The sequence below is a fragment of the Ictidomys tridecemlineatus genome, chromosome 2 (genome assembly GCF_052094955.1).
Source record: "Ictidomys tridecemlineatus isolate mIctTri1 chromosome 2, mIctTri1.hap1, whole genome shotgun sequence".
NCBI lineage: Eukaryota > Metazoa > Chordata > Mammalia > Rodentia > Sciuridae > Ictidomys > Ictidomys tridecemlineatus.
This window is the reverse complement of record NC_135478.1, coordinates 45,037,475-45,054,306: the sequence shown is the minus strand read 5'-3', so window position 1 is coordinate 45,054,306 and position 16,832 is coordinate 45,037,475. Positions and strand designations below refer to the sequence as shown.

General features: G+C 34.7%; 1 protein-coding gene across 19 annotated transcripts in view; it reads right to left on the bottom strand.

Moving 5' to 3' along the window:
* Erc2 (ELKS/RAB6-interacting/CAST family member 2) overlaps positions 1-16,832 on the bottom strand; it is an 873,922-nt gene that overhangs the window by 558,183 nt on the left and 298,907 nt on the right. For all 19 annotated transcript variants that reach the window (XR_013434457.1, XR_013434456.1, XM_078038390.1 and 16 more), the window contains one exon: positions 10,286-10,453. Coding sequence is in view for 17 of the 19 variants with exons in the window: in XM_078038390.1 (XP_077894516.1) it covers positions 10,286-10,453 (168 nt within the window). In the remaining 2 variants the exon portion in view is untranslated. The remainder of the gene's footprint in view (positions 1-10,285; positions 10,454-16,832) is intronic.

The following is a 16,832-nucleotide window of genomic DNA, read 5'->3' as shown; positions in this document are numbered from 1 at the left end:
TCACATACATCTGCTTAGAATAGCAATACCCACACTGCAACCAATAATACAATTACTAAAAAAGGTTTAAGATGTTTTACATGTCTTTATCCAGGATTAGATCCCGCTGGAGATGTGCACTTATAAAACTCTGCTTTAAAGTCACTTGGAATAGATCTTCTCTGTGTGGTTATGCCAATCATCTGAATGATGATTCAGACAACACAGACAGGCTTGATTCATTTTCCTTTTAACTTTTTAAGGATTGCCTTTCAGGATTTAATTTTGCTTTGTAATTATGTAAAATATTTTCATGATCCCAAAGTCAAATCTATAAGACAAGGTATATGCTCAAAAAGTCTAGGCTCTCTCCCTATTCATTATATCCTATGATCTCCAGTATTTGTTAATTTTATGATTTTTCCATCATTTTTATAAAAATAAGCAATTTCACACATTCATAAATTTTTACAGTCCCCCAACTCCTTTGATAAACAGAAGCATATCATATACTCTTTTCATCACCTTCTTTTTTTTCTTGATTTGACAAAATATACTATGGATCCCTCCATGTCAGTATACTGAGGTAGTAGAGTTCATCTTTCGCACAACTGCATACCACTCCATCTTCTGGATCATAATGATTTATTCAATCAGTCCCATCCTACAGACATCTTGATTGTTTCCAGTCTTTTGCTAGTACAAACATGTTGCAATGAAGTCTTGGATGTTTTATATTTTTACCAGTATACCTTTGAGATCTATTTCTACAACTGAGATTGCCAGTCAAAAGCAAAAACATGTGGAATTTGCTAAATTTTGTCAAATTCTCCTCTGAGATGGAATTTACCACTCTGCATTATTACTACCAGCATTATTGAAAGGCTAATTTATCCCCCACCAGTCTTGCCAATAGATAATGTTTCAAACTTTTGGACTTTTACCAATGTAGTAAGTGAAAAATGATTTTTCAATGTAGTTTTAATATGCAATTTTCTTATCATATTGAACATTAAAATTTAGGGACTATTTACATTTATTTTTCTATGTAGTGTCAGTGTGTGTGTGTGTGTGTGTGTGTGTGTGTGTGTGTGTGTGTACATTGAAAGCATAATTATTCTATAGGGTTGTTGGCCTTTTGGGTTTCTATTTTTAAAATCATTATTTACTAGAAATCTGAAGCCATTATCTGCAGCAAAACTTGAGCATCTACTTCCCAAGTTGCTACTTGTCTTTTAATATAATAATTATTGCCATATAAATTACTTTATTTTACACATTATCACTACCAAAGATTTGCTTGGTAGTTAGAAGTTTTCCCCACACCTTATTTATAGAAGAGTTAATCAATCTTTTCTCCTAGTACCAACATTAAAGCATTGCCAAAGTCTAAATATCTCCATTGATTACAATGATAAAAGAGAATAATAGTTCATTAATAGATCAAACAAATATTTTTGAAGTTCCTATGTTGTGCCATGTATTGCTTTCAAAGCTCATATATCCCAGTGAATAAACCAAAGGTCATTTTCTTTATGAGACTTATGTTGTATGAAGTTTCATATAAATACAGGCCAATAAAAAGTCAAAATACATATTCAAGTGTAGCTTAGTAATGAAATCTCCAGCTAGATACAATGTCCCTGAGGAATAAGATTATATTTTTGTCTTCTACACAATCTTCATTGGAGATTTTTCCAAGAAAATACACTTGAGAATTCAAAGATTTGTAAGTGACGAGGTCTGAAAGTATCATAACAGTTCTTTTAGTCATCAATGATTTTCATGAACTTACTGGGATGCCTTGTCAGATGCCTAAGGTCTTCCTGGGGTTGCTCTGGAAAGCAACCAAGAGAAGCAATCTTGTGTGAATCAACTCCCAATCATTATATTTTGAGTGGTAGTGTTGGTATTGTTTATTTCTTGCTTACTTCTCTGTATTCCCAGCACCTAGCACCATGCCTAACACATAGAAGATACCTTATAAATAACTTACTGGAGAAAAATAACTTACTGGTAACAAGAAGGTTACCAAAATCATGCTATATACCTAATTTCCATATTAAATGCTCTGTCTCTCTTGTGTACTAAGAGCAAAGTGCAAGTGTAATTTAAGCTTTTCCTAATTAAATCTTTACAATTAATGTACTTAATTGATGTACCAAATGTACTTTGTAACTTGGGATGGGAGCAATGTTAGAGTTAGCAAATCCTCAAGCTGCTCTCCCAGACACAGACAGGTCTCTGGCTACAGTTTCAAGTAGCTCCACAAGCCCAGCTTGCCATGCGGTTCCCTTCTTCCTGTCCTTCTCTCAGAAGAGCTGTCAAAGGTAGTCATCAGTGTGGAGGCAAGTGACCCTTCTCACAGTTGATACTGCCAGCACTGGACTAAGGATACACTGAGAAAATGAGGAGGTGGAGCCTCTTTTTTTCCTTTACACAGGCCAGATCTCAAGGCCACAAGTCACAGTCTCTTCAGTTTCAAATTAACCACAGCCAAATAACATTGTAGGGGTCAAACACTGTTCTTTTGTATTCATAAGAATTTAAGAAATTGCCTTTCATTTGAAAATTTTAAGAAAGAATGCAATAAAATAAACTTCATAGACTTGAAGATAGAAATTTTTGCAACAAAATCAAACTCCTATGGTTTAAAATGGTCCTCATCTACACAACTTATTATTTCAAGTTGTATTCCTTTTATTTAGTAAGAAGAGTTTCATTAAAACTACACTATTGTGTATAGAATAAATATCTGTATTTAATTTAAACAAGAAAAAAGTGAAGTTTATATTTAAAAAGGTGAAATATTCTTGCATAAGTCCTGCTCTCTTACTTCACTCTTCACATTTTGGTTTGCTGTGTAAATATACATAAAGAAACTTCACTGCAGCAAATGTTAGCCCTTCTCCAGAGGGATGCAGGCAACTGTTACAAATGTGGATCCAGAGAACATAATCACAATGTACACTGGTTATTTCTAAAGAGTGCCCCCCCCCAAAAAAAATGGATGGAAGTACTTAATAAACTCTGTTTTCCATAAACTTCATTTTTAAAAAGGAAAGAATGTGAGCTTGGGGGTCAGTGAGAGTTTTGTTGGATTTCCCTCCTCCTAAATTCTGTCATCTCCTTTTTTAAAAGTGGCAAGTCAGTTTCCCACAGACATGACAGAAATACATACTTTTATTTTCCCCCTGCAAACCATTTAGCAGTAAGTAGCACTTACCAGTGGCTGTGTATTTTCTCATAGATTGGTTAATTGGATATTGTCACTTCCAGTCACTGCTTATTATAGACAAGTCATTTTTTCAAACAGAAGTATAAGCAAACAAAAGTACTAATGATCCATTTCTTTTCTTTCAAAGAAATAAAGAGTTCTGATTCCATATTTTTACACCACAAAATAACGGACATAGATTATGAAGGGATATAATATAGAAATTAAAAAGATTCAGTTATCTTAATTACATGTTTGGCTATATGGGTCAAATAACATCCTGATGAGCTCAAAAAGAAGGGCCAAATTCTTTTGTTCCAGTAGGAAAATAAGTTGCTCAAAATACGTTGACAATGGCTAAGGCTTGGAAAGTTTTTGATTAAAAAAGGATTTTTGTTGGAATACTTATAATAAGATTTGAGTTGCAGTAACAATATAAAATTGAAAGCAGAATTCCATACAAAAAGAGTACTGTAAAATATCATTATTTTGGTACAATGGAAAATAAGGTGTTTGTGGTTTTACTCTATAAATTCTGTGTTGTCTGCTCATATGTATTCCTTCTTGGCCTTCCTCTGAATAGCCATTCTGATTTCCAAGCCCTTCTGCACCAGATTCATTTGTGGTGGGGGAAACCCCATCATCAACATCTTCTAGATTCTACATTCTTCCTCCATTTTATTGGCTTTTCAGGACTAATTCATGAACACGCATCACATTGGTGTTCAGTTACAGGGCAGACAATGAATTTTCCTAATCCATTTAGTGTGCTGACAGAGCCATGTTCACAATTTATAGAATTTCCTTTTAGACATCTACCTGTTTCACAGTTCATTAAGATTCAAACTGAACACCTGTGTTTACGAAGTCAAAAGCAATTTTATCCTAACAAGGTGTTAAATAAGGCATTCTCTGAAAGCCTGAACAATGAAAATAACAACAAAGTACAATACTCTTGACCTATGAAACAAGATGATGTCAGTAGCTACATGTGCCATTCTCTAATAGTCCAGAAACAACCACAGAACCACCATAAAAGCTTTTATAACAAACTTGGGATGCTCCCTTGCATCATATTTTAATTCATTTTGTGCTTTTATCTTAAGAAAATAAAAGCACCAATACAGTCACCAGGATAACTGAAAATCTGAAAAACAGCTAAAAATCTTTGAAAATCAAATGTGCCCCTTTATATAATCCCTTCACTGGCTAGATACAGGGGCATTTTCTGCATTCTGAGGCTCACAAAGCTTGACCTTGGCTCATTTTTATGTGTACCCAAATTTTCACATCATTAATAAAAAGAGAATCAAAACAAAGACCACAGACATTAGGGGAGGGGAAAGTGTGTAGTTCCACACTGCGATCATCCATACTCTCAAAATGGAAAGAGAAAAAAATAAAATTCACGTAGCAGAGGTGGTGACCCCTGTAACGACTGTGGTTCCCAATCTTTTTTTTCTTCTACTGGTAATAAACCATTCTGCAGACCTCCCAATTGTGGCCACCATGATAGTTACTGCTTTGCAGGTTTATGTCTTTTTCTTGCAGTTAAGAGTGTTATCAATAAAAATTTCAAATGATGACTTTCCCTGTCAAATAAAAACATCTTAAAATGTGAAGCCAACAAGAGGCTTAGAGTAGAAAAATGCAAATGACACAGGGCTTTCTTTTGTATATTTTTCCACCAAATCTCTTAAGTTATTAATTTTAAAGACATTCCTTGCAAGCGAGACAATATACCCTAAATGACACTGGGGTAGTGTGACAGTCTTAAAAGTTGGTTTTGACATATGCTACTAACATTTTTAAAAAGCACCTCAATTTTAAATGCAGTGATTATGAAGGACTCCAAATAGAAGTTTACCTAAAAAAGGACACTTAAATATTATACTTTGAAGGCTGACATGAAGTGATTAAAAAGACAGCTTGCCAGTTAACTACAGCAGAAAATGAAAAGAAAAACTGAAATAATTGTTTAACAGTAAAGGATGACTCCTTGTAAATCACACCTTATATACTGTGGCAAATATTATTTCCATGCATTTAGAAAAAACTCCTTCCAAACCTGTGAGTCCTGAAAAATGAGTAGTTTCTTAAATATGTGGAATTGTTTGCAAGGTCCCACAGGGAATGTGTCTAGTCTCACAGTCTTGGGAAGCCACATAGCATTCCCAACTCCCTGTCATGGTGTCCTCTTTGCCCACAAGTTGCAGCTTTGCCATAAAGTGAGGCAGAGACGCCATCCCAATGTTAATAAACTGAGAAGCAAGGACACAGAAAACTTGTTCTTTTCTCTGTGTAACAACATTTTCATTGTTAAAAGCTTGGATTTTATAATTCATCTTGCAAATTGGCAGGCCAAGTTTGCACCCTGGTCTTGCTATCACACTGAGTCATCTGTGACTCAGTGACTGAGAAATACTGCCACAGGCTCCGAAAATGCTGCCTCCACCACCAGCACCTTACACAAGCTCCTTGCAGAAATGATCATGAAACTTCTGTTAAAAATCCATTTAATTTTTATATTACGAATGTCTAACATGCATATCATGAAAAATCTAAAGAGCACCTTGGTCTCCACCACTCAGAACAAAGGAATATACTGTTGCCCATTCTTTCCCTTTTTTATACATAGTATGCAAGCATACATGTGTGTATGTATATATGTATGTATGTGTGTATATATATATGGGTGGGTGTGTATGTATATATGTGCGTATGTGTGTATATATGTGTAAACGTTTTTTATTTCCTTAAAGATGTTCATAGAACATCTTTAAGGAAATAAAAATTATACAATAAACTCTACTTGATATACTAGGATTCTAAACTTTCTGAAAAATGGAAATTTCCCCTAAAGGTGGAGCAACAGCCTTCATCACTATGGCCACAATATTCTATCATAGGCATAATGCTACCATGAGGATTTAAGTCCCAGTTATTCATTCTTCGATCCTTTCTTAGACAATACAAGATTATAAACATGCTTGAAAGTCCAGTGAATTCATTGGTTAGGACAGAATTACAAAACTTGCCACAAACTTTGCCATTAAGATTAAATAAGAACTAGGGTTGTGGCTTGGTGGTAGAGTGCTTTCCTAGCACATATAAGGCACTAGGTTCGACTCCCAGCACCACATAAAAATAAACAAAATAAAGGCATTGGGTCCATCTACAACTTAAAAAAAAAAGAAAGATTAAATGAAGCCAGGCACATTAGCGTGCACCTGTAATCCTAGCAGCTCGGGAGGCTGAGGTAGAAGAATTGTGAGTTCAAAGCCAGCCTCCTCAAAGGCAAGGTGCTAGCAACTCAGGGAGACCCAGGCTCTAAATAAAACACAAACAAAGCCTGTGGATGTGGCTCAGTGGTTGAGTGACCCTGAGTTCAATTCCCAGTACTCACCCTCACCAAAAAAAAAAAAAAAAAGATTCAATGAAATAATGCATATCAGTTTCCTAACACAAAGGAAGCCCTCAATCCAATGGAACTCTTTTTTAAGCAATAAAAGGAAGATGAAGTCCAATTAAGACTCTGGAATTAGTAGTAGCCAATGATAATGAAAGCACTGAGAGTTTATGGTATTATAAATCAATTCTGTATCATATATCCATATGCCCAAGACAGTGTCTACTTGATGAGGGCAGGAACTATATCTGTCATTTAAAAGGCATTCAAAGAGTATGTATTAAGTGAAGAAAATGCACAAAATCCATAGGACAAAGATCATTAAGGTGAAAGTCTAAGATCATTACTGTGAAGGTCTTGGAACTGCTTTAGAGCATATGTAAACCCCCTGAAATTATATACATTATTACATGTGATTTTGAGTGTGTATCTGTCAAGGTGAATTTTCTGGAGAAATGAACTATAGATAGTAAAACATTCTCATATACACTGATTTTTTTTTAAATTAGGGATCCTTGCTTCAGAGCTGCACTACCTTCCTCTGAATATTTTGCTCCTTGCCTGCATAAACATGAAATCCCTATATATTTTCATTGATTAACAAGTTCTCAGATATTTACTCTTAGAAGAGTAGTGACCTATCTTGAACAAAAATTAGTACAAACTTGCATTATGATGTGTTATATTGTCACATAACACATCTTCCAAAAGGTACACGTAGAAGTCATGAAACCTGATGGTCTAGAAATCATGCTGGGTTGGGGAAAAGTGTACTTGCCAGAAAACAAATTTCTTAATCAGGGGACAGAACTAAGTATATAGTCACATTCATACTACCTTTATTTATCTTCAATGCTCTAAGATATTAAGAAAAGTGACTCAATTGAAATATGAATATATGGAGTTAATAAATACACTTGTCAAAAATTCAAAGGAGAGTCACAAAGGTAAACAAAATGGATAAGATGAGAAGTGACTATTTAGAATTGACTTGCCAAAACGTCCCCTATCAACAGTGGTACTGCTAATAATAACAGCAGTGACGGAGGCACTATTTGTAGCTATAGCCCTTTACTATAAGCAAAGCACTTTTCACACAGATGTATCATGCTGGCAAAATGACTGCCATTTTATAGACTGACATATAAAGGCTCATAGAAGCTCAAGTCTGACCCACATCATACCATTTCTGAATATGGAGGCTGGGGAATGTCCATACATCTTCCACTTCTAAATGCTATCTTTTTAATCTAACATTTTGCTTCACATGGCAGAATCATTGTTAGGCCTTCCGAATTTCTGGATATGTTGCCAATTATTCATTAAGGTTCAGAAAAAGCAAGGCACTTAAGAAAGCCAGTTCATTATTATCCATATTGCTGTGGAATTTCTGTTAGTGAATGAGGAAGTTAGTACATAGAAAACATCAAGGGAAATAGCAAAATAAGAAACTTGGCTTTGGGGCCCTTTGAAGCTATTTTAAAAAATAAAATGTTATGTTAAGAGCAATGTGGTGTATCTGTGTGTGTGTGTGTGAAATTATTATTCCATTGATTTATTGCACACATGTCAAAGAGTGTCTGGGCATTTGTACAAGTTAAAACAAACCAACCAAGGAGCCAAGCCACACAGCCACAAACCCAGACAACTTGCCTCCCACCCCTCACTCCACCCTTCATCCTACCACCTCCCAAACACAAATTCCCTACTAGCAAAACCCTTCTGTACAAAAATGAACTACTAAGCCAGAGACATCTATCATTTAGGAATGAGTTAGGAACCAAACTGCAAAGAGTTATCATATGTAACCTCTTCTGAGTATGAGCACCATATTCTTCTAATGAATGTTTTTTCACAGAACTGGCGATTGACCCTAAGAGTACTCTACCACTGAATTACATTGCCAGCCCTTTTTATTTTTTACTTGAGACAGGTTCTCACTAAGTTGCCCAGGCTGGCATAGAACTTATGATCCTCCTGCCTCAGCCTCATGAATAGCTGGCATCAGAGGCATGATCCACCATGCCTGGCTTTGCATGTTCATTTAAATCCAGACTTTTTGTTGCAGGACAAAAGGAAACAATCTCTCCTCTACTCACCCACTAAACCACCACATGTTAAATAGGAAGACTCTTTTCCCTTTGCTATTCTAAGGAGTAGAGAAACCAATTTAAAGTATTTTATTCCACCGCCAAAAATCCTCTGCTTATGATCCAACAATTAGAGCTAATTTCAACCTAAATTGCTTTCTTTAAGAGATGGATAGCATTAGGTAACTTTCTCCTCTGCATCTATATACAAAGATATCTTAATAGGAGAAAAAAAGGCTAAACAAATTCCTTGGATGTTTCCTGCTAATAAAATCATCAATTTCACACTCAACTTCAAAGCAGTGAACTTAGAAAATCATCTCACTATCTCTGCCTCATATGGAGAACAATTTTTTTTCTACTTCAAAGCACCATCTCCTCATTGGGTCATTTTAGTTATTGAATGTGGTGCAGAAGCTAGCCACATCGCCACTTTTTAAATGATATGTGTAGGTCTAATTTGGACTACATTAATTTGAAAGAGATAAAATACAAGTAAAAGAATAAGAACAGGGTGAGAAGCCAGGGACTACAGCATACATACATCAGTGTAAGGTAGTGGGAGGAAAAGCCTTTATGAGCTGACTTTTCTCATTTTTGCCTTCTGGAAAGGAATTATCAAGAAACCTGACTGCCTGTTTGGGCAAGCAGACTGCCTTGCTCATCAAATGTCTTCCTACCCAACACATAGCAACAGAATCACATTAACTTTATCAGAAATCCTAGTATAATTGATAACTTAAGACAAAATATGGATCTAATCAGTTGTTTCATGAAGAAAAATTCAAACAGGGGTCAGCAGACTATCTCATCCAATTTAGGGTAACAGACTAGCTGGGTATCCCAATGCCCACTCAACCCTCTTCTGACAAAAACACATTCTTTGCTAAATTGCTCACTCTTGACAATTGTTTGATTTAATTAATTTGTACTTTTGTATTTCTTAACAGATCCAAAGATGTAATACAATTAGGGGAAACAGGGTGATAGGCTAGTAAGATATATTTTTTGTTCATTCTTCTAAGTATGAATAAGAAATAACCAACACCACCTTTAAGAAACTTAAATGATACTTTCTTCAATGAGTAAAAGAATTTTGGAAATTGAGGATACTCCTTATTAAGAAACCCCTGGAACTACAGGTGCAAAGAGGCAGACCTATACAAATGATCTACAGCAAAGTAAGGAATTTTATGATTTTTGATAAAATGAAAGACCTCCAGATCGATCTCTTTATCTATCATTTCCAAATCCAAAAAAAGCCCTGACAAATGAAAAAAAAAATCCAAGTGTGAATCAAACTCCTTTGGTGGCACCACACAATGAAACCTGACAGGAGAAAATTTATATAGTCATCATCCTTCTTCAGAGTAAGAAAATTTTTCTGCAGAAATATTCATGGTTTTGCTTATAAGGTATTGATGCAACCTCACTGGGAATGTTATACAAACTATGATACATGCAATAGATCTCACCTTTCCAAAATTCCAAAAACCTGAATTCCAAACACAACTGGTCCCAAGGGTTCTTCCAAAGAAAGCTGCTCAGATATGACATCTTGACATCCAGAATTCCGAGACCGTAACTTACCTCAGTCTGAAGAATGGCAGCCCTTTGTTCTTTGGCAGTAAGCGACTCTTTAAGCACTTCAATGTGTTGCTTGCAATCTGAATTTTGATTGCTAAGGGTTTCAAGCTTTGTTTGTAAGGCAAGAAGTTCTGACTCCTTCTTTGAAAGTTCCTGCTTCAGTTGATCAATCTGTGAAATAACAAAATTACAAGAAATTAGAAATTATACTTTACATTTGACAGCTATGGATTTCTCTCAATTTTCAATAACCAATCCAATAGGACAGGCCATGAATTTGCTTAAAGAAATGGTCTTGATTGCAGGGGGCTCTGGTCATTGGATTAGTTGGTTTGACAAGGTAGAGAATACAGTAGGAACAGCAAGGTTGGGATCAATTAAATTTTGGACATGTTTGATGAAAGTGAGAGTTTAGGCATAATATTGTATATATGAAGGTCAGGTGCTCATGGAAAGATCTGAGTTCTGTATAGTTGATTTAGCAAATATTAGTTTATATGTGAAGATTTAAATCACAAGAGAAGGAAAGATAATCTGAGAAGAGTATGAAAGACAAGAAGTCCAAGAACAGCTATGTTTAAAGGGAATACAGAAGATCAAATCTTTCCTGGGAAGAAATAATTAAAAAAAAAAAAAACTAAAGGAGGTAGTGTCCTAAAAACCAAGGAAGTATTGCCAAGATGAGCAGGAATTCCTGACTTATGAAATGTGATAAATGGCCTGCTTTATACATTGTTCTAATGATAAAATGAAATCACATCTGCAAAAATCCTATGTATATTGTAAATGTTATATAAATGAGATATATCCATAGCTCCAAGGGGAGGGTGGGAGAAGGAGGAAGAGAGACATATGGCTTGAGAAGCAGTCTTAGGGGCCTAGAATACATACTATAGAAACAATATCAGTAGCCTACCTTCTATCCCACTGTGGCCCTAGGTTTACAATGAAATGAAGGCTTCTTGAACAACTCTACTCATCCATGAAATCCCCAAGCCTATTGCCATTGTCTTCAGGAGGGTCAACAGGGAACTAACAAATACAATTAACCCAAGATAAAACTCCACTGTGGAGAACTGGGGTTGTAGCTCAGTGGCAGAGCACTTGCCTAGCACATGTGAGGCACTGGGTTCAATTCTTAGCACCACATAAAAATAAATAGAAAAATAAAGACATTGTGTCCATCTATAACTAAAAATTATTTTTTTAAAATTCATCATGGAGATGATCATTCAACAGAGTCATTTAACCAAAGATAATATAACACAATAACAATGTGTGTGTGTGTGTGTGTGTAAGTAACAGAACACACACATACACATATATATGGGTTTTGTTTTTATGTATATTAAATGTTGAGTAGACATAGAACATAAAATGTACAAGGAAAAGCATATACATGAGATACAAGTAAAAGCAGTATCCATCATTCAATTCACCAAAGCAGAAAAAAAAAAAACATTAGAATTACCCATGCCCCATCCTATATCCATCCTGAATTTGGAGTTTGTCATTTCCTCTCTTATCTTTTAGGCTTACCATATATTTCTGCATCCATAAGTAACATGCTATTTGGTTCTGCATATTTTTCAATGTTGTGTCATGTATACTTTTTAAAGCACTTCTGTCCTGAAAGTTAAATCATGTCCATGTAAACCTATGTACATAGAATTAATTCATTTTCAACAAAGTAGAGTATTCCATTGTAAGACTTTGCCACAATTTTTTGTTCATTCTGCTGATAGGTATCTGGGTTTATTCCTAGGTGTTTCACTATTACAAATAGTGCCATTCAAAATATTCATTTACATATATACATATGAATGAAGTCATATATATATATATATATATATATATATGAGAGAGAGAGAGAGAGCGAGAGAGAGAGAGAGAGAGAGAGAGAGATATCAATCTCACTTGGTACAAACAGCAATCATTTTCTTGCACATCCATCAGGAGTTAAACTGCTGGACCACATAGCAAGCACATCTTCATTCAACTTCACTAGATAAAACCAAAATGTTTTCCAAAGTAGTTATATTAATTTGCATAACCATGAGCATGCCAGTCACAAGTATGCCAGTTACTCCACATCTTTACCAACATCTTATGACACCACTCTTTTAGATTTTTGCCAATCTGATATGAGTTGTGGTAGATGGTCTTCAGAAACAGCTTCCACCAATCCCTTCCTAGTTGTGTACAAATGACACTCCTCACAATAAGAAATAGAGTCTGTTTATCCTCCCTTGCATCTGAGTTAGACTGTGACTTCCTTTAAACAACCATAAGAAACAAAATATCAGTATGATTGTCCCAGCCCCAACCTAGAGAAGACTAGCAGCTTCAGCTTCCTCCCACTTGAAACCATTTTACAAGTCCAATTACATTGCTGCCACCACCATGATGAGGAAGCCAATACTAGGCACATAGAGACGCCATACAGAAACAGAGAGACCTAGTGATAATGGTGGCCCTGTCCTGTTTCTGGTATCCAAGGGAGGAATTTCAATGTTTCATCATTTATCTTTACCACATTTTCCCCCTTTAACATATTTTGGAATGAATGACATTAATGGAATTTTTAACATTAATCTCCCTTTGAATTATCACTTTTAATAACCTTGCTTAGTCACGATGTATTATATTTTGATGTTACTGAATTCAGCTTGCTAATATTTTGTTAGGAATTTTCATCTGTTTGTGAGTAAGACTAGTTTGTAATTTTCCTATCCTGTGCTGTCTTTGTCAAGTTTAAGCATTAGTCATACAAATTAAGTAGGGCCTATTTCTTTTAATGAAATGGTTTGTGCAAACTTGGGATTTTTTTCCCATTAATGTGCATTAAAAGTCACCAGCAAAACCATCTAGAGCTGGTATTTTCTAAATACTACTACTTACTACATTTCATCTAAACTTTTACATTGTTTGCAGTAAAATTCATAAAACTCATTTATTTTTTATATATCTTCTTTTTCATTCCTAATATTCTTTAATTTTTCTTTCTTGATGACTCTCAACAGAGGTAACAGCAAATTAAATAATGTAATCAAGGAGTCAATGGTGGCCATGTTGATCATACAATTATATTTTCACTTTCTATTTCATTAATTTCTGCTCTTATTTTTTATTATTTCCTTTCTTCTACTTTCTTTGAGTTTATTCTATTTTTGTTCCCTAACTTTTTAAGTTAGAAGCTTATCTCACCAATTTTCATTCTTTTTTTTTTTTTAACCTGAGATTCAACACCCAGGGGAGCTTAAACACCAAGCCACATTCCCAGCCGCCCCCCTGGCCCCGCCATCTTTTTTATATTTTATTTTAGAGACAGGGTCTTGCTGAGTTGCTTAGGACCTCTCTAAGTTGTTGAGGCTGGCTTTGAACTTGTTATCTTCCTGTCTCAGCCTCCCAAGATGCTGGGATTACAGGCTTGCATCATTGCACCTGGCTCCCTTTCTCATTCTTATATGAGACTTAAAGTACTATAAAGTACTCTGTCAGTATCATTTGAGCTTGATCCCAGTAATTCAATTTGTAGTACTGATATTATTATTCAATCCTAAATATTTTCTAATCTCATTATTTCCTCTTTAATCCATGAATAATTTACAAGTACTTTTCTTAATTTCTAAATACAAGGGTGTTTGCGGGGCGGGGGGTCACTTCTTGCTTCTTGTTTTTTTTGTGGGGTTTTTTGGCATTTTATTGATTTTATTTTTTGAAATACACTACAGCAGAATGTATTACAATTCTTATTACACATATAGAGTGCAATTTTTCATATCTTTGTATATAGAGTATGTTTCATTCCTTGCTTTTTGGACAAAGAAAGTGATGTATTTAATACTAAACATTTGAAACGTGTTATGTTTTGCTTTATCAAATAATATATACTTAGACTTTTCTTTTTTTATATTGTGTGCTTGAAAAGAATTTGTATCCAACAAATGTTGGGTGTAATATTCTATAATGTACATCGCATTAGATAATACTTTAAATTGGGTAGGTTAAGTCCCCCACCTTTTGATGTTTAAAATCTGCTTTCATCTGTTGATTAAGTAATAGGATTCCTTAGAAGACTGAGTTCTACTATGTGGATGAACTTGTAGTACTGTTGATTCTTGTATCTCTAAGAATGGTTTCTTTGCCTGAGAACCTACTACAGTTTTTCTATGGCTAGTTTTCAAGTAGTGTGTCTTTTTTCATTTTCAATGTTATCTTTGACCCTCTGTTGAAGGTGTCTCCTGTAAATAGCAATACCCACATTTTTGTATTCGGCCTGACAAAATTAGGTGGAGGATTATCAATATATGTGATGTTAATTCAACCCAGCTTACCTTGTGCTTTCTATATGTACTATCATTTCTTTTTTTCTCATTTGTTTCTTGGTGTCAATGACTTTTTTCCTCATTCCATTTTTTTTGCAGATAATTTAAAAGTTCTGGCTTTATTTATATTTTTTACATTTATTTTACTTTATTTACTTCTTCAAGTACTTTTTTAGTTCTTGATGGGCCTTTATTTATTTATATGCGGTGCTGAAAATCAAACTCAGTACCTCACACATGGTAGGCAAGCACTCTTCCACTGAGCCACAGCCCCAGCCCTTACTTTATTTACTTCTAATCTTTAGCTCATTACTCTGGAAATTGTAACATTTGTATTTAAAACACTCTATCTTCTGAAGTCGATCTATTATGTTTATTTCTCAATAAAATTAGGCCCAAGGCATAAGTCCACTTACCACCCTCTTCCCACACAAATCATTATTGTCATGTATTTTTAGTTCTTTCCTATTTTTTTATTCATTATTACTTTTTGACATCCATGTTAGTTTAGATTTACCCACAAGGTTATCACTGTCTTCGCTTGTTATTCACTCTTATATCTCAGATATTCCATTAACAATCTCATTCTGCCTGAAATGCATCAACTATACAACTTATAAGGGATTAATAACCAGAAAATATAAGAAATTTTACAAACTTGATAGTAAAAAAATCCCTTAAAAAATGGGCAATAGATCTAAAGACATTTCTCAAAAGATGACAAATGTCCAAAAAGGTATATGAGAAAAATGCTCAAAATCACTAATCACCAGAGAAATGGAAATAAAAAACCAAAATGAGATATTACCTCACTTCAGTTAGAATAATTATCATCAAAATGACAAATGATAACAATTGCTGGCAAGGATGTGAAGAAAACAGAACCCTGTATACTGCAGACAGAAATTTAAATTAGTACCAAGAGCCATTATGGAAAATAGCATAAAAGTTCCTCAAAAAATTAAAAACAGAACTACTATCTGATCCAGCAGTCCTACTCCCGGGTATACATCCTAAGGAAATGAACTCAATATGCTGAAGAGACATCTGAACTCCCAAGTTTATCACAGCACTATTCACATTATCCAAAAAATGGAAACAACCTGAGCATACATCAACTGATAATTAAGAAAATGTGGCAAATATACACAAAGGAATATTACTCAGCCACAAAGTGGACAAAACCCTGCAGTTTCCTACAACATAGATAGAACTGGAGGTGATTATGTTAAGTAAGCCATGCACAAAAAGACAACTTTCACATGATCTCACTCATACATGGAATCTAAAACAGTCAATCCCATAGAAATTGAGAGTAAAATAGTGGTTACCAGAGGATGGGAAGAATGAGAGAGGGAGGGATGGGGAAAGGTTAGCCAATGAGTAATAAGTTCCAGTTGTATAGAAAAATTAAGCTATGATGTTCCATCTTTTAAAATTTGCTTTTGTAGGGTTTTGTCAAACTCCATTTTTATTTGAAAATATATCAATTTTATTCTTTTTTCTTTAATATTATTACTGAGTATTAAAAATAACTTTAGAGGTTAAAAATATTCTCTTTCAACATATTGAGGATATTATTACACTAACTTCCAACTCCCAGAAGCTACTGACGTCTGAAGTTATCACTCCAAATTCATCCCTGTAAAGGCAATTGGACTTACCAATAATTGCTTTCTAATAGACTTTACATACTTTATAACTCACCTGTTCAAAGCATACAGTTGATAGTTTTTATAATATTCAAAGAATTTGCAGCCATACTTGCAATCTAGTTTTGGAACTCTTTCATCATCTCAAAAATAAGCCTTGGATCCATTAGAAATCATTCCCCATTCTCCACATCCCATCCCTAGCCCAAGGTAAGTAAGAATTTACTTTCTACCTGTATGAATTGCCCTATTCTGCATATTTAACATAACTGCAATAACACGGTATGCACACTTTGTGAGTGACTTCTTTCATATGAGGCGGTTTTTAACATTCATCCATGTTGCATTGTGTATTGGTACTCATACATTTTTACTGCTGAATAATATTCTACTACATGAATATGCTACATTTTGTTTATCCATATGCTAGGTGATGAACATCTGTGTTGTTTTCAGGTTTGGGCTGAAACCCGACTAATGCTGCTAAGAACATTTGTGCAGAAGTCTGTGGGGACACATGTTTTCAATTCTCTTGAGTATACACCTCAGAGAGAAATTGTTGGGCCACAA